The sequence below is a fragment of the Pristiophorus japonicus genome, chromosome 9 (assembly GCF_044704955.1).
Source record: "Pristiophorus japonicus isolate sPriJap1 chromosome 9, sPriJap1.hap1, whole genome shotgun sequence".
NCBI lineage: Eukaryota > Metazoa > Chordata > Chondrichthyes > Pristiophoridae > Pristiophorus > Pristiophorus japonicus.
Window position 1 is genome coordinate 146,521,935 of NC_091985.1, and position 27,398 is coordinate 146,549,332.

The following is a 27,398-nucleotide window of genomic DNA, read 5'->3' on the forward strand; positions in this document are numbered from 1 at the left end:
GGGTGCTACCCGCTGAGCCACAGTTGGCACCTTGTAGGGCCGATTCGCCAACCAGCGCTCCCCGCGATTGACACCCCTTGCCTGATTGGGAAATCGCCCCCAATAAATCTGAGCCACACAACATGGCAACTTTGCCCCCTCATTGCAAATTTCCACCACTCGGTTCACTTAAATGGCTTTTTTGTTTTATTTGCGGGTTACGTCGTATGATTTAGCGCTCCTGCGCAGAGCTTTGCACGACTCGAGTGACAGGTTCATGAAGGAAACGCTGTCCAGCCTCTACACCTGTGACGTCTGCGGCCAACTGCAGGCCTTTCTGCAGGTTGGGCAGCCCTGGCTGCTGCCTCCCTTGCCCGCTGCCTCACGACTTGTTGATCATAGCGACGCCTCCTCCTGCGTGCCTCCCTGTCTCTCACAATCTGGAGCAGGCGTTCTCCTGAATAAGCTGAGCCCATCATGGGCGGAAGCACGACCCTCTGTGCAGCAGAGATTTACTTTCACTGACCACAAATAATTACAAAGGAGGAAAAACACATTTAACTCAGCACAACGTTTCGAAATCCCGTTGCCCTTTTAGAGATGTGGAACAAGCAGCTCGCAGATTTTTTCCAAGAGCCAAGCAGATTTTTTGCACTCCCAAAGACCTCCAAGAATTTTTTGCTCACCAAAAGCACTCTCAGGACAGCAGCTAGCGCTCTCCCACTAAGCACCGGCCCTAAAAGCTGGCGGGGGCACTGTCAGCTGAAGAACCGGCTTTTTGTAGCTAAAAATGGGTCCAGGTGCGAAGCGGCAGCAGTGCGCACCTTTAACGCGTCACTACTGCCATAAGCCCCACACCGCCACGGGGGTTGGCGGTGGCCCATGTTAGGTGAATAAAGCCACCAATATGTAAGACTTGCAACCAGGGGGCACACCTGTGGGAGACCTAAGGGGTCACCTGTGTACCCTGGGCAAGCAGGTATAAAAGGCAGTGCACCACGCTGCTTCCCCACTCTGGAGTCACAATAAAGAGACCAAGGTCACAACAGTTTGAGCTTAAGATATACAGTCTTGTGGAGTTATTCTAAACATAACAATTGGCGACGAGTAACAGAGCACAAACTTTAACGCAATTACGGCTGCCATTGGTATTCTTGAGAGATTTGTTGAGGGTGATGATTGGGAAGCCTTCGTTGAGCGTCTTGACCAGTACTTCGTGGCCAACGCGCTGGAAAAGGAAGAAACCGCGGTCAAGCGCAGGCCGATTCTCCTCACCGTTTGCGGGTCCATGATATATGGCCTCATCAAAAATCTGCTAGCACCGACGAAACCAACGGAGAAGACATATGAAGTGCTGTGCACGCTGGTTCGGGAACACCTCAAGCCGAAGGAGAGCCTCTTGATCGCTTTTATCGCTTTTATACGCACCACCGCTCTGAGGGCCAGGACGTGGCGAGCTATGTCACCGACCTAAGATGTCTTGCGGGACCATGCATATTTGCTGGATTTTTGGGGGAAGTGGTGCGGGACTTTTTCGTACTTGGAATCGGCCACGTGGTCATTCTTCACAAACTGCTGTCTGCCGAATCCCTAGATCTGAGCAAGGCCATCACGATAGCCCAGGCTTTTATGTCCACGAACGATAACATTAAACAGATATCATTGCAGCATCAGAACTCACCGGCAAGTACTGTGCATAAAATAACGCCTTCAGCAGGCAGAACTGTACATGGCAGGGCCTACATGCCCGCAGAGGCCAGACCGAGGATGACTCAAAGCCCGCCGTGGGGCGTAAATGCGAATCCATTAGCACCATGTCGGCGCTGCAGGGGTAGTCATAGAGCCCATCAATGTCGATTCAAGCACGAGGAGGTAAAGATCAACCGAGCAGCGGTACAGGTGTGGTACCCACCACCCGAAGCCGACGATCTCTTTGCGACGATGGAAGAGGTTCCAGGTCGACCAAGCAGAGTGGAACTCCGGCCGAAACGATCCGAATGTGTCTTCCTGACGCCAGAGGCAAAATCCCTGGAAAGGAAGATCGCGGCAGTCGGCATCACGGACATGGACAAGAGTGCGTCCAGACCACGGGACGAAAGTGCGTCCAGACCACGGGATGTCGCCGCAACGAAACAGAGGCATGTGTTGCCCAGCAAGGAAGACGACCGGGCTTGGGGTAAAGGTAAAGGACTGGCCGCTGAGAAGGCCAGGAACCCACTACGTTCCAATAAGTTGTTTGCACTGTGTAACCCATGTGAGCGTCCTTTCGCGGCCAATGATATATTATCATATGGAGTCAGGGTTACCTCACAGCAAGTCAAAGGAGCGGGCGAACCCCAACCAGTTGTATATGTATCGAACAAAGTATTTGTAGCAAGTGATGTGTTATCACACAGGTTGGGCGAGTTGTACAGCAAGCCAAAGTAGCGGGCGAACCCCAACCGGTTGTACATGCATCCAATAAGTTACCCAAGGCAGTAGCCTGCATTCACGGGACAAAAGGGACGTACCAAAGAGTGTCCCAATATTTGCTCGAGTCAGACAAGCTGCCCATCCCACAGGTTTTGGAGAGCAGAGGCACCATTATCGATGCTTTGTTTCGAATAGGTCTAACACTGTCTGTGCACTGCAACATGATCTGCCACGGGCCAGGCACTGAGAACGGTGCTGATGCCCTCAGTTGGCTACCATTGCCCACCACCGAGCTCTGCAATGTCCTTTGGCAGATTTGGAGCCTCACACAAGGCCGAGGACAGCGCTCCGTGTGGAGACCAAAGTGACCACAGCGTTGAACTTTTACGCAACGGGCTTGTTCCGGTCTGCAACTGTAGACATCTCAAACATATCACAATTCTCCGCCCATCGTTCCATCCGGCAGGTCACCAATGCGCTGTACAAGCGAAGAGTGCAATATATCTCCTTCCCCATGACGAGCGAGAAGCAGGTGGAGTGCCAGGCCAGATATCTGCGGATTGCAGGGTTCCCCAGGGTGTAGGGGGGGGGCGATAGACTGCACGTATGTTGGACTGAGAGTGCCACAACACCATCCCAAGGTGTTTATGAACAGAAAGGGGTACCACTCCCTGACTGTTCAGTTGGTGTACGACCACCAGCGAAGGATCCTGGCAGTTGATGCCACGATGCCTTCATCCTGCGCCAGAGCAGAGTGCCTGCCATCTTCACCGGCCCAAACCAGGACTGTGGGTGGCTGCTTGGGGACAAGAGATATTCCCTGTCCACTTGGCTGCTGACTCCCCTTTGCAAACCCCAGGACTGTGGCCAAGCGTGCCCTATAACGACGCTCATTCTGGGACCAGGCGCATCATTGAGCACTGCGTTGGGATGCTTAAACAAAGGTCCCGTTGCCTTGATCGCTCTGCTGGCGCATTGCAGTACTGGCCTGAACGGGTCTCCATCATTGCTGCATGCTGCATAACCTGGCTGTCAATAGTGGACAGCATCTGGAGGCCGATCCAGTAGTCCCACCACAGGAGGAGACGACGCAGCACCAGGAGGAGGAGGAACGTCCTGAGCCACCCAGGAGGCCTCGTCGCCATCCCAACCCTGCAAAGGAAATCCAGGCTCGTCTAATTGCTGCACGATTCCAATAATCTCATCCCCACATGACCCTTGAAATTCTACTTTCCATGGCCATCCCAATGAGTGCCTTGATCCATCATTGCCCACCGTCACATTATACAGCAGCCCAGATATAGGTGCAAAAAATAAAAATTTTATACATACACAATATAACTCCAAACTACTATCAGAACAATAAACAGTGCAGAAAAATAACATATAAACATCATTTACCACCCTTGTGCATTGCCTTATTTTCTCTCTATTCCGCATGCCTAACTTGTGACTTCGCCTCAGTGTTTCCCCTGTGGATGACTCAAGGGTCTGGGAAGGCTGCTGTGGGGAAACTGCAGATGTCCTTCTAGGATGCCCTGGAGCAGCTTTGGGCCTGGAAGGGCCGGCTGGAGACCGGCCAACACCCTCCTGAGAGGGTTCAGTCTGGCTTGGCTCGGGCGAGGTCATGTGTGGAGGGCACTGGTGGAGTGACAGGTCTGGGGCCAGGAATGCTGCGAGCCGGAGGGAGCGCATCATCCGTATCCTGGCCCGAGGAGCCTGCGTCACTCACCAGGGGGCGATACACTACCACCACCAATCTGAGGGAGCTCCGGTCGGTGCTGTGGTGCCACACTGGAAGGTCCCTCGTGGCCCGTGGTGGACCCAGTCGCGATAGCAGCATTAAGGTCTCGGGGGGGCATCCAGCTGAGACTGCATGCGAGCAGCCACCAGATATGACAACACTTAGACACTCCGTCGACTCTTGCAGAGCAGCGACCATCCTCTCTAAAGCAGCACCGATACCCTCGTTCCCTCACGCCTGTGTTACAATAACAGCTGCCACATCACCCTAAGGGTGAATTTCCCGTGGGAATAACACCCCAATTAAGAATGCAAATTTCGCCTTTGAAGGTTAAAAAGCTGAATTTGGATCCAAAGGCCACTGCAAACTTTGCGACGCTAATCGGGGAAAAACGGCCTTAACACCACCCGCTTTCAGGCGGCACTGAATTTCGGCCCTGCTTTCTCTAGCATCTGAATGTATCTGTGGCTCGGCACCAGCCTGCACTGCAGCATTATAATACAGCCCCAGCAGCCTAAACACGCGTGTGATCGATCGCAGAGAACAATCTGCAGATGCTGGGGCTATTTATAGAGTGCAAACTGAGTGTTAGTATGCAGCAAGTTCAGATAAGGCAAAGCAAAGCTGGGAGTGAGTGTTTAGCTCTTGACTGAAATGAACTACATGCCTTGTAACTCTCTCACTGGCTTCTATATATAGTTCTAAAATCTTTTGACATGTCTACTTTTAATTTATCAAGCTATAAATACAACATTTTACATAAAACATTTGTATTTATATTGGGGTTGAGTTTGCCTGCGCTGTGTCACTGGGTGATGGGGGGAAGGGAATTTCAAAAGGCTGTCTCCTTCACTATGTCTGCAGCCTGCCCCACATGACTCGACCCGCTTAAGTGATAATTTCTGAAAGCTTCAACAACAACAACTTGTATTTATATAGCACCTTCAATGTAGTAAAACGTCCCAAGGCGCTTCACAGGAGTGTTGTAGAACAAAATTTGACACCGAGCCACATGAGAAAATCAGGCAGATGACCAACATTTTGGTCAAAGAGGTATGTTTTAAGGAGTGTCTGAAAGGAGGAAAGAGGAGAAGAGAGGCGGAGAGGTTTAGGGAAGAATTCCAGAGCTTAGGACCTTGGCAGCTGAATGCACAGCCACCAATGGTGGAGCGATTAAAATCAGGGATGTTCAAGAGGCCAGAATTGGAAGAGCATAGATCTCGGGGGTGGGGGTTGCGGGGCTGGAAGAAAGTACAGACATCGGGAGGGTGAGGCTGTGGAAGAATTTCAAAACAAGGATAAGAATGTAGGTGAGTGAGCACAGGGGTGATGGGTGAACGGGATTTGGTGCGAGTTAGGATACAGGCAGCAGAGGTTTGGATGATCTCACATTTACGTAGGGTAGAACGTGGGAGGCCGGCCAGGAGTGCGTTGGAATAGTCAAGTCTGGTAGCAAAGGCATGGATGAGGGCTTCAGCAGCGGATGAGCTGAGGCAAGAAAATTAAATGGCAGTATGCTCTGCTGCTCAGAGGTATCGCACTGGATTAGGCTTGCGATTAAACCTCCTCCCTCCTTCCCTCCCAGACATACAATGCGAGTCCTAAGGTTGCTGCAAAAAAGCCATCAACTCTTTTTCTATTTCTCTCTCTTCTTTCCCTCTTTATTTCTTTCTTGCATTCTTTTTTTTTAATCTTTCTCTTTATCTCTCTCTCTATCTCACTGTTTTCTTTTTCTCAGTCTCTGTGTTTCTCTGATTCACTTTCTCTCTATTACTCATTCTCTCTCTATATTTCTCTTTCTCTCTTTATTACTCTTTCTCTCTTTCTCTTTCTCTATTACTCATTCTTTCATTTTTCTCTCTCTCGCGCTCTCTCTCTCTCTCTCTCCCTCTCTCCCCCTCTCTCCCCCACACACTCACGTTCCTGCAGGCTCAACTTGCAGGCTTGTTGGCCGTCTGGGTTGGAGCAGCTCCAGCTGCCCTGGGTGATGCACAGAGCAGAGACCAGTTGAAGGGGGAACGTGTCAAAATATAAATTGCAATACAGAGAGCACCTCGTCCTACAAAACAATAAACAAACTGTTGCTCAGTTTGTATTGACCCTTTTTCCTGTTCTGCCTGTTTTTGAGGTCACACTGAGAGTGAAAATGCGTATCTCTCAACTGTTCAACGTGGTAGTACTCCACGCAATGTGAATGAATGTCAAGGAGCTCTCAGCTGACCTGTAACATTATAAATTACATTTTTTTTTTAAACTCCAAATACTGAAAATACCCAGCAGGCCCAGCACAATCGGCGAAAAGACAGGTCAAGTTCAAGTTTAGGATGAGGACGTTTTGTCAGAATGCTCTGTCAAAGGGTCTACACCTGAAATGGTGTCCTTTGCCTTCACAGATGCTGACTGACCTGCCCCTTGGTACTCTCCCAGGTTCTGTTCTTACCTCACATACACCCCATCCAGCTCACCCCGAGCCCGACGTGCATGGCTGGCTTTCATTGGCCACTTGAGCAGGGCGCACCCCTGTAACTCTGGGAGAGGATAACGTGCTAGATATAGTTGCTGGGACATAGCTCTTGTTTGGGTTAACGGCAGCATCAGAGCTGTGGCCGCAGCCTTTGCACAGCTGTATTCTGCTACCAATAAACACCCAGTAACTATTTTCTATATAAAAGGGCACATTTTCGGGGTGACTGCTCCCTGCTCAGAACCCCATGTGAGGGGGAAACGCTCGATTCACCACCTACACGATGCTCCATCTCTATCAAGTGCAACATTGGACAAGGTGTGAATCAGTCATTGGCCTGATCTGTATCCCTGACGTGTAGAGCTTTGTGCTGGGAGCTCTAAACTCTCACGGTAACACACTCTATAACACACCCATGCAAAGGGGCGGGAAGGTGGAACTTGCTACCACAGGAAGTGGTTGAGGCGACTAGCTGATGCATTTAAGGGGAAACTAGATAAATACATGAGGGGGAAAGGAATAGAAGGATATGCTGGTAGGTTGAGATGCTGATAGAGACTCGTGTGGAGCCTCTATAAACACCGCACGGACCACTTGGGCCGAATGCCTGTTTCTGTGCTGTAAGAGTCTAAGTAACTCTATGTAAAGTGGCTTTGGAGCTGCAGATTTCAGCAGTGTTTGCCTGAGGCAGGTTCCTCTGGTTTTAATTAGTCTGGATTATTCGAGTTGCCTTTCTCCCCCCTTTAGCTGACGGATGATGAGCATGAGGTGTCTGACCGGGAGGTGGAGTTGGACGACAGCATTGAGCTCTCCAGCATGCAGTGGCTTGACCGAGCACCAGACAGTGCGATGACCCCTCCGCTCTCGCTGAGCCGGGGCATGGGTCAGCAGCCCAAGGACACTCGGTCAGGCCGCGATACGCCGGCCAGCGTCGACTCCATCCCCTTGGAGTGGGACCACGACTACGACCTGAGCCGAAACTTGGAAAGTGCCGTGTCGCGAGCGCTGCAGGGCGCGGAGGAGGACGTGGGAGACGAGGACAGTGACTTCTACCTCAAAGGAGCGGCTGAAATCACAGGTGGGCGCATGTAGGGAAACCCGCTGGGAGCGGGGGAGCCCGGGGGGGGGGGGGGGAGCCCAGGGGAGTGAGGGAGCCCGGGGGTGCGGGGGCGGTGTGAGGGAGTCGGTGGGGGGGGTAATGGGAGATTTATGGGGGGGGGCGGGGTATAGTGGGGGAGAGTCAGACGGGGATAATGGGGGAGTCGGGGGGGGAATAGTGGGGGTGTCGGGGGGGGGGGTAGTGGGGCATCCAGGATGGGGTGGAGGTGGTGTGCGATGGGGAGAGAGAGCTAGGGGGGCAGGGAGCCGGGTAGGGGGAGTGGGGGAGTCGGGGGGATAGTGGGGGAGTCAGGGGAGGGTAGTGGGGCAGTTGAGGGGGGTAGTCGGAAAGTAATTTAAAATGTTAACGTTTCCTTTAATTGGTTTCCTTGGGCTCATTTTCTTTGCCTCACAACAGAAACTGCTGTTGCAGCGGGCTTGTGAAAGTGATTAAGGGGATCATTCGCCCTCAGACGCTGTTTGTGCTCAATATATTTTAGTGTTTGCCTCGATTCATGGCTAGTAACAGCAATGGAAAAATGGAGATAATGTACTTTGTACAGTGACTTTTATACCCTCGGACGTCCCAAAGCACTTCACAGCCAAGGGACTGTTCTTCAATTCCATTAAATAAAACATTCTTGGGACTTGTGCAAAGCTACATTTAATGTCCGTCAGTGATCGGCCTGAGAAGGTGGTAGAGGTCACGAGGGAGCCTTGAGTCAACCAGGTTGCAGTGGGACTGAAGTCACGTGTAGGCCCAGACTGGATAAGGACGGCAGGTCTCCTTCCCTGAAGGGCACTAGTGAACCAGCTGAGTTTTGAAGACAATCCGACAGCTTTCGTGGTTATCTGGTGCTAGTCATCAAATGACCAGATTTATTGCCTCCAGTTTTTAACACCTGGTCTCTATGTTGTTGAACCTATCCCATAACCACTAGGCTAATCAAATCATTTTCTAATATTCAGAAATTGAACTGTCATATATTAAAGATCCAGAAGCCCTGGAAAAAATTAGTGAAAGAAAAAAGAACTGAGGATGTCCCAAAGTGCTTTATAGCCAATTAAGTACTTTTTGAAGAGTAGTCACTGTTGTAATGTAGGAAACACAGCAGCCAATTTGCGCACAGCACAGATGGCACCTCCAACAGTGCAGCACTCTCTCAGTACTGCACTGCTCTGTCCATGCGACACTTCATTACCAGTGCCCCACGGACAGAGCACCCAAACAATAAATAAAGATAGAAGAGCTACCTGCAATTAGGAGTTTCCAGCATGGAGGATTGGCTAGAAACTCGAGAGTCCTGATAGCGATGGGGTCAGTAAAATCCCCCAACTCATAGTGTGATGGCAGTATGGAAAATGACAAAGTAGAGGGCTTATTTTTTCTGAATCGAACTTGGTATTCACAATGCTACAAAGACAGGAAGGAAGATGTTTGAAGACTTTGTATAGAATCACAGAATCTGCAGGGCAGAAGGGTGTCATTTTTGTCAAACTCCTTTTCCCAGTACCAGACCAACGGCTCCATTCTTTTGAGGCGCAAGCGAGTTGAATAGGCAATGATGCAAGTGATGTGGTCTCCTGGGATGAGAAGAGAAGCTTAGTGAACAGCTAGAAAAAATAATTTAAAAGGCTAATGAGATATTGGCCTTTATCTCAAAGGGGCGGAGATACAAAGGGGTGGATGTCATGCTACAGTTGTATAAAGCTCTAGTCAGACCCCATCCTGGAGTACTGCGTCCAGTTCTGGGCACCACATCTCAGGAAGGATATACTGGCCCTGGAGGGGATGCAGCACAGATTCACCAGAATGATACCGGGGCTAAACGGATGAAATTGTGAGGACAGGTTGCATCGACATGAGTATAGAAGATTAAGGAGTGATCTAATTGAGGTGTTTAAGACGTTTAAAGCATATGATAGGGTAGAGTGAAACTATTTCCCCTGGGTGGGCGGGTCCAGAACAAGGGGGCATAATCTTTACATTAGAGCTAGGCCGTTCAGGGGTGATGTCAGAAGCACATTGACATAAAGGGTAGAGGAAATCTGGAACTCTTCTTTCCCCCAAAAAGCTGTTGAAGCTGGGGGTCAGTTGAAAATTTCAGAACTGAGAATGATAGATTTTTGTTCAGCAAGGGGTTATGGAACCAAGGCCGGTAGATAGAATTAAGATACAGTGATAGATCCGTGATCTAATTGAATGGTTTGAGGGAATGGCCTCCTCCTGATCTCATGTTTCCCTCCTAGAACCAGGTCCAGTGTCAAAGTGGCTTGGTAGTGTGTACGGTAATAACGTCATGTTTGACCTGAGAATAAACGACCAATAAGGGCAATCAGCAGTCAGAACCTCGGCCCCGCCCCCAACCTCCCGCCGTTGGTTGTCCAATATGTGCATCCACGCAGCACACAAACTGTTCGCTCACCCGATTGGATGATTCTTAACTATCAGGTAACATTCAGTCAAACAACCTCCCATTCATCCCCTCCACCCTCCACATCTCCAATATAACCAATAAATGAAAGTGTTCAAAGAAAATGAAAAAAAAATTCTAACACTCCTAGGATTTTTCCCCCTGCTTGTGGCAGTGTTCTGAAATTTGTCTTTAATTCCTGGAGAATCCAGGAAAATCCAGGAGGGTTGGAAACCCTAGCTGAGAGAGTAATTGAGGCTTAATTGTAGACACTCTTGTAGTGGTCCTTTAATTCAGATTCTGAGCGATGAGTACTAGGGGTGTTATGGTGTTAACTACCGGGAGCTCGTTCATAGCCGTTGGGCTTACAAGAAGAAGCTCTTTAATCGTATCACTGTGTCTTCAAGGATTGCTTCTCAAACTTTACCAAAGAAGATGCTGCCAAAGTCATAGTGAAAGAGGATTGGATGGGATAAAAATTGATAGAGGTACTAGAAAGGCTGGCTGTACTGAAAGTCGATAAGTCACCAGGACCAGATGGGATGCATCCTAGGATGCTGAGGGAAGTAAAGGTGGAAATGGCGGAGGCACTGGCCATAATTTCCAATCCTTCTTAGATACGAGGCTGGTGCCAGAGGACTGGAGAATTGCAAATGTTACATGCTTGTTCAAAAAAGGGTGTAAGGTTAAACTCAGCAACTACAGGCTGGTCAGTTTAACCTCGGTAGTGGGGAAGCTTTTAGAAATGATAATACGGGACAAAATTAATAGTCACTTGGACAAGTGTGGATTAATTAAGGAAAGCCAGCATGGATTTGTTAAAGGCAAATCGTGTTTAACGAACTTGATTGAGTTTTTCGATGAGGCTGATGAGGGCATTGCAGTTTGACGTGGTGTACATGAATTTCCAAAAGGCGTTCGACAAAGTGCTACATAATCAGCTTGCCGCAAAGTTGAAGCCCATGGAATAAAAGGGACAGTGGCAGCATGGATACAAAATTGGCTAAGTGACAGGAAACAGAGAGAAGTGGTGAACGGTTGTTTTTCGGACTGGAGGAAGGTATACAGTGGTGTTCCCCTGGGGTCGGTACTGGGACCACTGCTTTTCATGATATATATTCATGACTTGGACTTGGGTCCAGGGCACAATTTCAAGATTTGCAGATGACACAAAACTTGGAAGTATAGTAAACAGTGAGGAGGATAGTAATAGACTTCAAGAGGACAGAGACAGGCTGGAGATCTCGCAGATGAAATTTAACGCAGAAAAGTGCAAAGTGATACATTTTGATAGAAAGAATGAGGAGAGTCAATAGAAACTAAAGACTACAATCCTAAAGGGGGTGCATGAACAGAGAGACCTGGAGCACAAATCGTTGAAGGTGGCAGGGGAGGTTGAGAAAGCCATTAAAAAAGCATAGGGAATCCTGGGCTTCATAAATAGAGGCATAGTGTACAAAATCAAGGAAGTTATGATGAACCTTTATAAAACACTGGTTCGGCCTCAACTGGAGTACTGTGTCCAATTCTGGGCACCGCACTTTAGGAAGGATGTGAAGGCCTTAGAGAGGGTGCAGAACAGATTTACAAGAATGGTTCCAGGGATGAGGGACTTCAGTTACTTGGATAGACTGGAGAAGCTAGGGTTGTTCTCCTTAGAGCAGAGAAGGTCGAGAGGAGATTTGATAGAGGTGTTCAAAATCATGAGGGGTCTATACAGAGTAGAGAGAAACTGTTCCCATTGGCGGAAGGGTCGAGAACCAGAGGACACAGATTTAAGGTGATTGGCAGAAGAACCAAAGGTGACATGAGGAAAAACCTTTTTACGCAGCGAGTGGTTAGGATCTGGAATGCACTGCCTGAGAGGATGGTGGAGGCAGACTCAATCGTGGCTTTCAAAAGGGAATTGGATAAGTACCTCAAGGAAAAAAATTTGCAGGGCTACGGGGAAATGCTCTTGCAGAGAGCCGGCACGGGCTCGACAGGCTGAATTGGCCTCCTTCTGTGCTGTAACCATTCTATGATTCTGTGATTCTAACTGGGTATCTGGTCTGCACTCGGACTTTACTCTGACTTCTGTTTTATTTTAAGGAGCATGAGATCAGATGTTGTCCATTGACAGATGTTTGATTTGCAATGCGCCAGGGATGATGGATCCATCTGATGACAGTACAAAGAGGTGGCTGGGGTGGGTGGGGGGAGGGGCGAGAATGGCCCTCACCCGATGCCGATTTTGTAGCTGTTGAAATTGTGCTCTTATTTTCACAGATGTAGTGATCCCCGAAAGCCCAGAGGCCTATGTAAAACTGACTGAAAGTGCTTTGAGATCCACTGGTAGGCATTCAATGATCCAAGCATGTTCTGGCTCCCCCACATCAAACCCTACCAAACTCAACCTTTAGTCATCCATCTTAACATTGGCCTTGCATCACCCCTACCTGACCTCTGATTTGTGCCACTCACTTGTTTGTGAAATGCAAATCCAACCGTGAACTGATTAACCTGTGGCTAACGTTCTTGAAGCTCTTGGGCCAGTCTAGTGGTCAGTGCATGCTCGCCCACTTGGGGGCTTGGGATCTGCCTTGTCCAGGTAGGTATTGGTTTAGTGACAGTGCATGTACCTCATCGTCTAGTTCTGCAACGGACAATTCTCTCAGCGTTGATTGAATTTGCACGTGGTTGTGTTGAGTTAGTGCAGGCCCATTCTCTCCTGTTTATCCGACGTTTTTCCACCTCCAGCAGGGGAGCCCGGCCATTTGGAGACGCAAATCCGTCAGCTGGACAAAGCCCTGGACAGCAGCCGATACCACCTGCAGCAGACGGAGAATGTCATCCGCAGCAAGACCCCCACTGGGCCCGAGCTGGACTCCAGTTACTGGGGCTATGTGAGTACTCGGAGTGGGAGTGGCGGGGGGCTCACTCACTGGGCCCCGATCTGGATTCCAGTTACTGGGGCTATGTGAGTACTCTGGGGTGGGAGTGGGGGGGGCTCGCTCACTGGGCCCGATCTGGACTCCAGTTACTGGGGCTTTGTGAGTACTCTGGGGTGGGAGTGGGGGGGGGCTCACTCACTGGGCCCGATCTGGATTTCAGTTACTGGGGCTATGTGAGTACCCGGGGAGTGGGGGGTCTCGCCCACTGGGCCCAAGCTGGACTCCAGTTACTGGGGCTATGTGAATACTCTGGGGTGGGAGTGGGGGGGGCTCACTCACTGGGCCCGATCTGGATTCCAGTTACTGGGGCTAAGTGAGTACTGTGGGTGGGCGGGGGGTCTCGCCCACTGGGCCCGAGCTGGACTCCAGTTACTGGGGCTATGTGAGTACTTGGTGGGGGGGGGGGGTGGATGTCTCGCTCACTGGGACCGTGGGTCGGAGAATCAGGCACCAACGTTGTGAACCTATCTCCGAGCCAGGGAGTGTACGGTGGCGGAATGAACCCTTTATATCCCTAATTCATTTACAGCTGATTCTCACTCGTGTATATATGGGGGACGGGTTGTGATATCTTGAGGCACAGCTACACAAGTTCACACACAGTTACAAGATGGCTCCGAACAGAACTGTGTGCAGACCACATGCTTTATTGTCATTACTTCAGTAGTTATTACATCAGTAGTCCACTAGAGGGAGTAGTCCACTAGTCTGCAACACTGTCTCACTCGGTAAAAATTGTGGGTCTCCCCATCAGAGGAACAGAAGGGAGGCCATTCAGCCCCTCGAGCCTGTTCCGCCCTTCAATTAGATAATGGCTGATCTGTACCTTAACTCCATGTACCTGCCTTGGTTCTGTAACCCTCAATACCCTTGCCTAACAAAATATCAACCTCAGTTTTGAAATTTTCAGTGGACTCCAGCTTCCACAGATATTTGGGGGAGAGAGTTCCAGATTTCCACTACCCGTTGTGTGAAAGAAGTGTGACATCACTGAACTGCCTCGCTCTAACTTAAGGTTATGCCCCTTGTTCTGGACTCTCCCCACCAGAGGAAATAGTTTCTCTATCTACGCTATCAACTCCTTTAACCATCTTAAACACCTCAATTAGATCGCCCTTTAATCTTCCATACCCAAGGGAATATTAGTAGCCTATGCAAACTGTCCTCATAATATAACTCTTTTAGCCCCAGTATTATTCTGTTCAATCTGCACTGCACCCCCTCAAAGGCTGATCTCTCCTTCATGATGTGTGGTGCCCAGAACTGAATGCAGTCGTCTTGAAAACCATCCCCGCCCCACCCGAATATCCGTGAGCCTTCTGCCATATGACCGATGTAACTTAAGCGGGAATCTGCCGGAAACTAGACCTTAACCCGACCTTAAGTCAGGGACTCCCATTGGACAGCTGGTCGCAGAGCCTCTGCCTGCCCCCTGCATGACCTTCGGTGTAAGAAGGGGTGGGGCCGTTGGGGGCAGGGTCTCAGTCCTCAGTGAGACGGTGGAGTGCGGCTGTCCCAGGAAGCCACAACTTCTTCCTGATTATTCCTGTTACATTCTGATGGTCGTGAATGGCGGAGCTAATTGAATGGCAGAACAGGCTGGAGGGGCTGAATGGCCGACTTCTGTTCCTGTGTTCCATTAACAAGATAGGCAACGGGGGTAACGTAGGGAGTCGGCACCCTGAACGGAATTCCTTGAGACGTGGGTCTCCTTGGGTAACCAGGAGCTGTTGTCCTACAATAAACAGTGCATTGGATTTTATCTGTGTGTTCAATGTCCTGTGTAAGTTCTGTTTGCCTTACATGTTAATCACTCCTGTTTGTTGTACTGGTTGGTTGATCATCGCCTCCACCAACAGCAGGTGTTGTGTTGTGTTGACTATTGTAATGTATTTGCTTCAAGGGTTCTTTGCTTAAGAATCCATAGCAACACATTGCTATCAAGAACCAGCAAAAGGTTGAACAATCACACTACGCATTACCAGTTCATCCACCAGGCTCAACAACCACCTGCCTCATCGTGGATTCCCCCGAACCCAACTGGCCGGGGTTTTCTTGAGTCTTGTGAACATCATGTGACTGACTAAACCACTCCCAACTCAACAGCTCTACCAACCTGTGAGCATACTCACAGGGACATACATTACAGCTATGGATTTGTCCGACACGCCAGGGCTGCCTATTGAAGTCCGATATCTGCTCATTCTTCCCGCTGTTCTGTTCCTCAGATGAAGCTGTTGTCGGAATGCCGCGGTAGCATTGAGACGGTGAAAAGGGTGGGACACAAACTCAAAGAGGAGGAAGACAAGCTCTCAGGGTTCATTAATCTAACTAGCACAGAGACACAGACGTCTGGTGAGTGACCGCCCATCTATTTGTTATAAATTGATTGCCAGTTAAACAATATAGTATACGTGTAATTGGAGACATGGCGTGTGGTGAGTGCAGCATGGCTTGGGAGGAACAGGTGACTTTGGACCTATGGTTTCCAAAGTTCTCCACCACAGTCTTTCCTGGCCTTGTGTCTGGGGCTGTTGTAGACCATTTGATGGACAGTAATTGCTATTATTAGTCAACAACTCCATTGTTGTCGTATCATGTGACTACCAGGATGGCAAAAGATGAAAAAGACTTGGATTTATATAGCGTCTTTCATGACAATCTGACGTCTCAAAGTGCTTTACAGCCAATGAAGTACTTTTGGAGTGTAGTCACTGTTGTAATGTGGGAAACACGGCAGCCAATGTGGGCACAAGCAAACTCCCACAAATAGCAATGAACAATGATAATGACCAAATAATCTGTTTTTGCTATGTTGATTGAGGGGTAAATATTGGCCAGGACACGGGGGATAACTCCCCTGCTCTTCTTTGAAATAATGCCATGGGATCGTTTACATCCATTTGAGAGAGCAGACGGGGCCTCAGTTTAACATCTCATCCAAAAGATGGCACCTCCGACAGTGCAGCGCTACCTCAGAACTGCACTGGAATGTCAGCCTAGAGTTTTTGTGCTCAAGTCCCTGGAGTTGGGGCTTGAACCCACAAACTTCTGACTCAGAGGTGAGAGTGCTACCCCTGAGCCACAGCTGACACTAAATGGACTAGATTGCCCTTGGTCTTTTTTCATTTAGCAGTTCCTCTATTCCTAATCCTGTAAAAAGCAAACTCAGTACTTTGGATCGGTGCAGTACAGTAGCCAATCGGGCGAAAGCTGTGTCGAGTCTGGTCGCAGCCGGGGGGCTGGGGGCTGCAGGTGAGGGAGAGGGTAGGGGGATGGAGCTGGTCATTGGGGTGGCCTGGTCACAGGCAGGGGTCTACTGGATAGAGATTGATTGCTGTGAATAGTCAAAAGCTCCATTATCGTTGGATCATGGGACGACCAGGATGGTAGAAACCTAACTAAATGGACCTGGAAGAAAGGCTTGTAAAGAATGCCATTGAACTTACAGCACAGTAACAGGCCATTCAGCCCAACTTTGGGCTTTGCCACCATTTATGCTCCACACGAGCCTCCTGCTCACGATCGACTTCCTCGCACCCTATCAGCATATCAGCAGTCTGTTGGAGGCGGGGCAGTGAGTGGCTCTGTCTGAATGTTGTGTATAGCAGTTCAAAACTGGCCCGTATTCCCTTCCTGTTCTGTGCTCCAAAATGGCCCGAATCATCCAGGTGTCGGGGAGTTCCTGGGTTGGGTGAGACAGGCTTGTGTGGCAGAGCTGTCTGGGAATTAAGCAGCAGCATTTTCTTACTGAAAGATTGAAGGGAGGCCTCAAAAATGTCATTTTCTCCAAGCTTGGAGACTTCCTCGTGAGATTACCCCTGCATGGCAAAAGCGAGCGAGTTGAAAACACAAGGTTTGAGTCGCATCTCGTGTATTACGTCCGGTGAGTGAGCGAGAACGGAAATGCTCACGCACAATGATGAAAGCACACCTGCGTGCAACTGCAGTCGGAAAGGGTGGACGCTCAACACAGCTGCAGTTTGAGCAGCCCAGAGTCTGAACTAGGTGAATGTAGAGGAGGGGGCAGTATTGCAGGTAATGAATGTCGACCCCACTCAGCCAATGTAGAACACACCCGCTTTATATCCCATTGGAATATAACTCGGGCAGGCTCTACACTGTCAGGTTAACGCTCAGTGCCAGCGGGCTCTGACCCACCCGCTCACTGCCCAATTTTGAGCAGGCACTGAATAGTGGCATGTAGACAAGGCTCTGGAGTTAAAATACCCGAGGCCTTGACATTTCTGACCGGTGAGTTTCACACTCGCCCTACCTCCCCGTCAGCCCAAAGCCCGCTCAACGTTAGAATGCAACCTGATATGTTTCAGTGGTCAGACTTGTATTATTGCTCTGTGTACATAGAAACAGGTGACCCAGACTACAGTAATCTGGGTCACCTAGCCCAGACTACTATAACATAGAAAATAGGAGCAGTAGTAGGCCATTCGGCCCTTCGAGTCTGCACCGCCATTCAATATGATCATGGCTGATCCTCTGTCTCAACATCATATTCCCCCTTTCCTCCCATACCCCTTGGTGTCCTTAGTTTCTAGAAATCTATCTATCTCCCTCTTAAATATATTCAGTGACGTGGCCTCCACAGCCTTCTGTGGCAGAGAATTCCACAGGTTCACCACCCTCTGAGTGAAGCAATTTCTCCTCATCTTGGTCCTAAATTTCCTACCCCGTATCCTGAGACTGTGACCCCTTGTTCTCGACTTCCCAGCCAGGGGAAACATCCTCCCTGCATCCAGTCTATCCAACCCAATCAGAATTTTATACCTTTCATTGAGATCCCCTCTCATTCTTCTAAACTCTAGTGAATACAGGCCGAGTCGACCAAATCTCTCCTCATAACACAGTCCTGCCATCCCAGGAATCAGTCTAGTGAACCTTCGCTGCACTCCCTTTATGGCAAGTATATCCTTTCTTAGGTTCAATAAAAAAATGACTATTACCAGGAAGCAACTGAAATAGACAATTGCCGAAACCACCTCCCTGTTGTGAATCCAAACTCTCTTGTGATAATGAAACTTGTAGGACACTTGATCCTAAGTGAGGCAGAATATTTGCTAATATTTCGTTAGTGTGATTTGGACTCATTGAATCGCCGGTCGATCACAATCGCGCAGACGGCAGATGTGAGCTGACGTATTATGGGCTGCCTTGTTCCCTGTGCAGGTGTGATCGAGCGCTGGGAGCTGATCCAGGCCCAGGCTCTCAACAAGGAGCTGAGAATGAAGCAGAACCTCCAGCAGTGGCAGCAGTTCAACTCGGACCTCGACAGCATCTGGGAGTGGCTGAGTGAGACCGAGGAGGAGCTGGAGCATCTCAGCAGGCTGGACATCAGCACAGACATCCAGACCATAGAACTACGGATTAAAAAGCTCAAAGTATGTCCCAACTTTCTCCTCTACTGAGCAGTGAACTGACGGAAACCCTTCATTCAGAAAGTAAACAAGACTATTTCCTCTCCATCACCAAGACCACCTACTTCCACCCCCGTAACATCGCCTGTCTCTGCCCCTACCTCAGCTCATCTGCTGCTGAAACTCTCACCCATGCCTTTGTTACCTCCAAACTTGACTCTTCCAATGCTTTCCTGGCTGGCCTCCCACCTTCCATCCTACGTAAACTTCAGTACATCCAAAACCTTGCTGCCTGTGTCCTAACTCGCACCAAGTCCCGTTCACCCATCACCCCTGTGCTCACTGACCTGTATTGGTTCCTGACCTGGCCATGCCTCGATTTTAAAACTTTCCCCTCCTGTTCAAATCCCTCCACAGCTTCGCCCCTCCCTAGCTCGATAATCTCCTCCAGCCCTAAAAACCTCCGAGATATCTGCCTTACTCCAACTCTGGCCTCTTGCACATCCCCCACTCCTTTTGCCCCTCCATTGGCGGCCGTATCTTCAACTGCCTACACCCTAAGCTCCGGAATTCCCTCCCTAAACCTCTCCGCCTTGCTACCTCTCTCCTCCTTTAAGACGCTCCTTAAAACCCACCACTTTGACCTAATATCTCCTTATGTGGCTCGATGTCAATTTTTGTTAGATAACGCTCCTATGAAGCACCCTGAAACATTTTACTACATTAAAGGCACTACATAAATGCAAGTTGGTATTTAAGCCGCCATTGAAATGCAGCGGTAGATTTCACAAATTAGCAAAGCTTCATGTGGTGAGATTTCAAGTGTGGAAATCAGCACACCCATGAGCACTGACACATTTACATTGGCCATTACCATTATGTTCAGGCACAGTTCAATCCCCATTTTAGACTCAACAACAACAGCTTGCATTTATATAGCAGCTTTAATGTAGAATCACGGCCCAAGGTGCTTCACAGAGGCGTAATTGAAAAAATGGACGAAGGAGATATTGGGAGTGAGTGGTGGCCAAAAGCTTGGATAAAGGGATGGATTTTAAGGAGAGTCTTGGATGAGGGAAGCAGAGAACTAGAGTTGTTTGGCACCACAGGCGTTTCTGTGCAGTGCAGGCTGAGGAGCTGAGAACACAAAACTCAAACACTCAGCACCACTTCTGGCGGGAGGGTGTAACTACAGCGTGACAAGTTTACATGGGCAGTTTCCATTCTAAATGTTGACATAGGAAATTTCAGTGGTGAAAGTTGACACAGAAAGTTTGTGCAGGTATAAAACCTTTAAAGACATAATAGCTGGATATTTGATTCACTCTCCCAGCCATTACCATTCTTGATAACATCTTGAGCTATTAGAAGGAGATTCCACCACAAACTCCATTCCCTAGACACTGACTCCATCTCTCTCCCCAACTTTTGCCTGAGGCTGAACCAGATTGATCACAACCTTGGTGTCATATTTGACCCTGGAATGAGCTTTTGACTATGTATCTGCAGCATAACTAAGACCGCCTATTTCTACCTCTGTAGCATCACCTGTCTCCACCCTTGCCTCAGCTCATCTGCTGCTGAAGCCCTCATCCATGACTTTGTTACCTCTAGACTTGACTATTCCAATGCACTCTTGGCTGGCCTCCCACATTCTACCCTACGTGAACTAGAGGTCATCCAAAATTCGGCTGCCCGTGTCCTAACCCACACCAAGTCCCGCTCACCCATCACCCCTGTACTCGCTGACCTACATTGGCTTCCAGTTAAGCAACGCCTCGATTTCAAAATTCTTATCCTTATTTTCAAATCCCTCCATGGCCTCGCCCCTCCCTATCTCTAATCTCCTCCAGCCCCACAACCCCCCGTGTTGTCTGCGCTCCTCTCATTCTGCCCTTCTGAGCATCATTGACTATAATCGCTCAACCATTGGTGGCCGTGCCTTCTGTTGCCTAGGCCCCAAGCTCTGGAACTCCCTGCCTAAACCTCTCCGCCTCTCTTTCCTCTTTCAAAACACTCCGTAAAACATACCTCTCTGACCAAGCTTTTGTTCACCTGCGCTAATTTCTACTTATGCAGCTCGGTGTCAAATTTTTATCGCATAATACTCCTGTGAAGCGCCTTGGGATGTTTCACTGCGTTAAAGGCGCTATATAAATACGTTGTTGTTGTTGTTTCGGTAGAGTAATGAAGGTGGCAGCTCAGCCACCTGCTCTGGGGATAGACATGGTCATTTCAGCTTGTTTCCTTGTGTTTGTTTCAGGAATTACAGAAGGCAGTCGACAATCGCAAAGCCATCATCTTGTCCATAAACCTGTGCAGTGCCGAGTTCACCCAGTCAGACACCAACGACACACAAGAGCTGCAGGAACGCTTGAGTCAGATGAATAAGCGGTGGGACCGGGTTGGCAGCCTGCTGGAGGATTGGCGTAGCACTCTGCAGGATGCCCTCATGCAGTGCCATGTGAGTATTATCAGTGGCTCTCCCCACAGAGCTCTTCAGCAAAGTTCGATACCATCTGATTTCTTACAGTGCCAGCTGTGGCTCAGTGGTCAGAAGTCAGAAGGTTGTGGGTTCAAGTCCCACTCCAGGAACTTGTAGCACAAAAAAATCTAAGCTGACACTCCAGGGCAGTGCTGAGGGAGTGCTGCACTGTCGGAGGTGCCGTCTTTTGGATGAGACGTTAAACCAAGGTCCCGTCTGCTCTCTCAAGTGCACGTAAAAGATCCCATGGCACCATTTCGAAGAGGAGTAGTTGAGTTATCCCCGGTGTCCAGGCCAATATGCATCCCTCAATCAACATAACAAAAACACAGATTATCTGGTCATTATCACATTGCTGTTTGTGGGAGCTTGCTGTGCGCAAATTGGCTGCCACGTTTCCCACATTACAACAGTGACTACATTCCAAAAGTACTTAATTGGCTGTAAAACACTTTGAGATGTCCGGTGATCATGAAAGACACTATATAAATGCAAGTCTTTCTGTTATAGACAAGGGGCCAAGATAAGGTGTGTTGATTAGCGCATCAAACAAGTTTGTTTAACCCAACAGAGAGAGCCCTGTGATCTGAAGGAGGGACAGAAGGTTGGATTGTTAACACTCACTAAACAGGTTCTTCAGGCTTTCTTCAGCGACTGTCCCAACTGTTGGACAATGGTCGAGAGAGCTCTGAGCAGCCGTAGCACATTCATCTGTGTAGTACTGAATGCAATGAAGTACTTTTGAAGTGCAGTCACTAATGTAGGGAAATACAGCACACAAATTGTGCACAGCAAACTCGTACAGACAGCAGTGAAATAATTGACCAGATATTCTGTTTTCGTGATGTTGGCTGAGGAAGGAATGTTGGCCAGGACACTGAGAGAACACCCCTGCTCTTCTTCGAATAGTGCAATGGGATCTTTTACGTCCACCTGAGGGGGCAGACGGGACCTCGGTTTAACATCTCATCCGAAAGATGGCACCTCTGACAGTGCAACACTGCACTGGGAGTGTCAGCCTGGATTATGTGCTCAAGTCTCTGGAGTGGGGCTTGAACCCACAACCTTCTGACTCCGGTGTGAGTACTACCACTGACCTGAGGTTGACACCTAGATAGCAGGTAGCTGGTGTACTTTCTAAGCGGGTTTCCTGGCGGATGGAATTGGCGGGTCTGCTGTAATACATCTTGATGTTAGATTCCCCTTTCTGTGTCCGCAGGATTTCCATGAGATGAGCCACGGCCTACTGCTGTGGTTGGAGAATATTGACAGGAGGAGGAATGAAATTCTCCCCATTGACCCCAATCTGGATCCGGACACCCTGCAGGACCATCACAAGACACTGATGGTGAGAGCTACCCTGGAATCTGGTCTTGCTGTTTACTTCGGTCTTGTGTCATTGTTCTCGGTGGATCGATTTAACTCAGCTGTGTGTGGTATCACTGGGGAGGATGATGCTCGGGGGAGATGGGGGGGAGTGAAGGGGAGAGAGGGAGTGAAGGGAGGGAGGATAATGCTGAGGAAAGAGGGTAATGCTAGGGGTAGGAGGGAGGGAAGATAATGCTAATAGTGGGGGGAGGAAGGAGAGAGTGAAGGGGAGGAGGGAGGATAATGCTGAAGGAGGGAGTGGGGTATGAGGGAGGGAAGGTAATGCTGAGGGAGGGAGTGGGGTATGAGGGAGAGAGGGTAATGCTGAGGGAGGGAGTGGGGTATGAGGGAGGGAAGATAATATGGAGGGAAGTGGTGGGGTATGAGGGAGAGAGGGTAATGCTGAGGGAGGGAGTGGGTTATGAGGGAGGGAGGGTAATGCTGAGGGAGGGAGTGGGGTATGAGGGAGAGAGGGTAATGCTGAGGGAGGGAGTGGGGTATGAGGGAGAGAGGGCAATGCTGAGGGAGGGAGGGTAATGCTCAGGGAGGGAGTGGGGTATGAGGGAGGAAGGTTAGTGCTGCTCCGAACATTTGGCCCGTTTCACCTTCGTGCAAGAGCTGATGTTTAGCAGCATTACTGAACCACAAAATGAACAGCACTAAATACCTCACTCGCCCAGCAATGAAGCAGCATTAGGCCGTAGCCATTTTTAGAACCTAATTTTTAAAAATCCCTTCACATGTAACACTGCAAGTCCCAATCTGTCCTCAGCCGATGTTAGCACATTCCCATTTCCCCCCCCCCCCCCTTCGACAGCAATCAGAAGTGGGATCCCGGCTGAGCTCATTCCCCCCTCTTCTGGTCTCCCCACCCCCTTCTTTCGAACACTGTGGCCACAGGCAGCGCTCCAACCGAGGCCACCTAGCCTGGTATAGACCGGGGATCGAACCTGGAACAAAGGTCTGTACAAAGTCACTGAAGCATTGGCAGGGACCGTTTTAAAATGGGAAATTTAGTCTGTGATCTTCACCAGACGCGCACTAGATGGCGCTGTGCCTCACTGTGGGAAGCCGGATACAGTGAGATCATTGGTCAGAGAGGCCTCTCACTCACACCAGCTCAGTCTCTCCATCTGGGAGATTCCATGTCAGCTCTCTCTCACTCTTGCAGTTTTACATGTTGTTCATGCGCTCTCTTCATCTCTTCCTCTGTTCCCCCTTTTCTATCTATCTTTCTGTCTCTATCTGCCTCTCTCTTTGTCTCTCTCGTTACTTTCTTTCTCTGTCTTTGTCTCTCTCCCACTCCGAGGGTGGGGGCAAAGGGTAGGGCAAGAGAGGGAGTGAAGGGTAGGGGAGGGAGGGCACGGTGGGTGGGGAGGGGCCGATAGATGGAAGGGGCGATGAGGAGTAGAGGGAGTGAAGGATAGGGGGAGGGAGGGGGTGAAAGATACAGGGAGGGAGGGGGGTGAAGGGTAGGGTATGGGCTAATGGGCAGGCGAGGGAGGGAGGGGAGGGTCAATGGGTAGGGAGTGAGGGATGGGGAGATAGGGGCGAAGGATGGGGGAGGGAGGGCACAAAGGGTAGGGTGGGTGAAGGGTCGGAAGGAGAGAGGGGGTGGTGGGGAGGGAAGGAAGGAGGGTGGGGGGGTGAGGTTTGTGAGGAGGGAGGGGTAGGGGAAGGGAAGGAAGGAGGGTTGGGGGGGGAGGGTCGGAAGGAGAGAGGGGGTGGGGGGAGGGTAGGGAGGGAGTGGGGGAAGGGTAGGGAGGAGGGAGGGTGGGGTAGGGTAGGGAGGAGTGCTATTGATGTAGAGTGGTTTAATGTTCACTTCACTGCCTTCAGACTCCAACAGGTGTTGATACTATAAATCAGGATCGTTGTTTTCTGTTAAGGGTGAGTCCGTTTTACTGCTACACTCAACAAAGTGGTTGCTTTACAATGTCTCCAAGCTACTTCCTGCCAGCACTATTACTTGCTGGCATCTACGTCAGTACAATCCATCATCTTTATCACTCTGACCTCCTGCCATTTTAGTTTGAACCTGTGAAGTAATTTGGGTGTGTTACTATTTAACAATTGGCACCAGTTAGTAACTTCATTGTCGTGAAAACCAGATGCCACTTTTTGTCATTAAATATGCATTTCGTCATTAAGTATAGCACTGCAGGACTTGAGCACAGAATCCAGGCTGACACTGCAGTGCAGTACTGAGGGAGTGCTGCAGTGTCAGAGGTGCCGTCTTTCAGCTGAGTCGATGAACCGAGGCCCTGTCTGCCCTCTCAGGTAGATGCAAAAGATCCCGCGGCAGTATTTCGAAGAACATGGGAGTTCTCCCCGGTGTCCTGGCCAAAATCTATCTCTCAACCAACACTAATAAAAACAGTTAATCTGGTGTTTGATGTCTTTCACTGTTTGTGGGATCTTGCTGTGCTCAAATTGGCTGCCACATTTGCGTATATCACAGCAGTGACTGTGTCATTGGCTGTAAAGCACCTTGCGATGCCCTGAGGCTGCCGAAGGCGCTATATAAATGGAGGTGCTTGTCTTTGTTTAATAGTTCGTACCTGCCCCCAACCTTCCTGATGTATGTTCTGACTGTAACATGGGGGCTGAACCCTCCCAAATGCTGTTTGCACCCCAATCAGGCCACTTTTGCTCATCCATCCAGAGAGACCCTAACCCTTCTGCCTGTCTGCGTCTATCAATGGACCTGTAAACTTGTAACTGTAAAGTCCTGACTGTCTGCATTCACCTAACATGCCTGCTATTTATAACCACCGCAATCTTCGCCATACTTCACCATGCAGGTTTTCACAACCATTTAGAAAATGCAATTAATGTTTAACTTGGATTCCGACCGAAGTCCTGATTTGGAAGGTCACCAGTGCTTCCATTCGTGGTCATTTGCTGCACCTCACACTTGGCTCGCTGAGGCCAGTGCACCTCCGCCCACGCACAAAGCTGGCATTATCCGATAAATCCCAGCTATCAAATCTTCCGTTGGGCGTCGACGGTTAAAGTATGTCCTTTTCCTAGTTTTCCAGGAAAGATTTGCATTTATATAGCGCTGTACCTGACCTCAGGATGTCCCAAAGCACTTCATGGCCAATAACATACTTTTGGAGTGTAGTCACTGTCGTAATGTAGGGAACATGGCTGCCAATTTGTACGCAGCAAGCTCCCACAATCAGCATAGAAACATAGAAAATAGGTGCAGGAGTAGGCCATTCGGCCCTTTTAGCCTGCACCGCCATTCAATGAGTTCATGGCTGAACATGCAACTTCAGTACCCCATTCCTGCTTTCTCGCCATACCCCTTGATCCCCCTAGTAGTAAGGACTTCATCTAACTCCTTTTTGAATATATTTAGTGAATTGGCCTCAACAACTTTCTGTGGTAGAGAATTCCACAGGTTCACCACTCTCTGGGTGAAGAAGTTTCTCCTCATCTCGTCCTAAATGGCTTACCCCTTATCCTTAGACTGTGACCCCTGGTTCTGGACTTCCCCAACATTGGGAACATTCTTCCTGCATCTAACCTGTCTAAACCCATCAGAATTTTAAACGTTTCTATGAGGTCCCCTCTCATTCTTCTGAACTCCAGTGAATACAAGCCCAGTCGATCCAGTCTTTCTTGATAGGTCAGTCCCGCCATCCCGGGAATCAGTCTGGTGAACCTTCGCTGCACTCCCTCAATAGCAAGAATGTCCTTCCTCAGGTTAGGAGACCAAAACTGTACACAATACTCCAGGTGTGGCCTCACCAAGGCCCTGTACAACTGTAGCAACACCTCCCTGCCCCTGTACTCAAATCCCCTCGCTATGAAGGCCAACATGCCATTTGCTTTCTTAACCGTCTGCTGTACCTGCATGCCAACCTTCAATGACTGATGTACCATGACACCCAGGTCTCGTTGCACCTGCCCTTTTCCTAATCTGTCACCATTCAGATAATAGTCTGTCTCTCTGTTTTTACCACCAAAGTCGATAACCTCACATTTATCCACATTATACTTCATCTGCCATGCATTTGCCCACTCACTTAACCTATCCAAGTCGCTCTGCAGCCTCATAACATCCTCCTCGCAGCTCACACTGCCACCCAACTTAGTGTCATCCGCAAATTTGGAGATACTACATTTAATCCCCTCGTCTAAATCATTAATGTACAGTGTAAACAGCTGGGGCCCCAGCACAGAACCTTGCGGTACCCCACTAGTCACTGCCTGCCATTCTGAAAAGTACCCATTTACTCCTACTCTTTGCTTCCTGTCTGACAACCAGTTCTCAATCCACGTCAGCACACTACCCCCAATCCCATGTGCTTTAACTTTGTACATTAATCTCTTGTGTGGGACCTTGTCGAAAGCCTTCTGAAAGTCCAAATATACCACATCAACTGGTTCTCCCTTCTCCACTCTACTGGAAACATCCTCAAAAAATTCCAGAAGATTTGTCAAGCATGATTTCCCTTTCACAAATCCATGCTGACTTGGACCTATCATGTCACCTCTTTTCAAATGCGCTGCTATGACATCCTTAATAATTGATTCCATCATTTTACCCACTACCGATGTCAGGCTGACCGGTCTATAATTCCCTGTTTTCTCTCTCCCTCCTTTTTTAAAAAGTGGGGTTACATTGGCTACCCTCCACTCGATAGGAACTGATCCAGAGTCAATGGAATGTTGGAAAATGACTGTCAATGCATCCGCTATTTCCAAGGCCACCTCCTTAAGTACTCTGGGATGCAGTCCATCAGGCCCTGGGGATTTATCGGACTTCAATCCCATCAATTTCCCCAACACAATTTCCCGACTAATAAGGATTTCCCTCAGTTCCTCCTCCTTACTAGACCCTCTGACCCCTTTTATATCCGGAAGGTTGTTTGTGAATACCGAACCAAAGTACTTGTTCAATTGGTCCGCCATTTCTTTGTTCCCCGTTATGACTTCCCCTGATTCTGACTGCAGGGGACCTACGTTTGTCTTTACTAACCTTTTTCTCTTTACATATCTATAGAAACTTTTGCAATCCGTCTTAATGTTCCCTGCAAGCTTCTTCTCGTACTCCATTTTCCCTGCCCTAATCAAACCCTTTGTCCTGAGATGCAATGAGATAATGACCAGATAAT

The 27,398-nt window shown here is 49.2% G+C and overlaps 1 protein-coding gene across 4 annotated transcripts in view; it reads left to right on the plus strand.

The window, feature by feature from the left end:
• The window catches only part of LOC139273260 (nesprin-1-like), a 92,746-nt gene that overhangs the window by 38,473 nt on the left and 26,875 nt on the right, over positions 1–27,398 (plus strand). For all 4 annotated transcript variants that reach the window (XM_070889919.1, XM_070889918.1, XM_070889917.1 and 1 more), the window contains exons 8-14: positions 7,347–7,677; positions 12,380–12,445; positions 12,851–12,996; positions 15,273–15,399; positions 18,229–18,440; positions 20,680–20,880; positions 22,121–22,249. In XM_070889919.1, the coding sequence (XP_070746020.1) occupies positions 7,347–7,677; positions 12,380–12,445; positions 12,851–12,996; positions 15,273–15,399; positions 18,229–18,440; positions 20,680–20,880; positions 22,121–22,249 (1,212 nt within the window). The remainder of the gene's footprint in view (positions 1–7,346; positions 7,678–12,379; positions 12,446–12,850; positions 12,997–15,272; positions 15,400–18,228; positions 18,441–20,679; positions 20,881–22,120; positions 22,250–27,398) is intronic.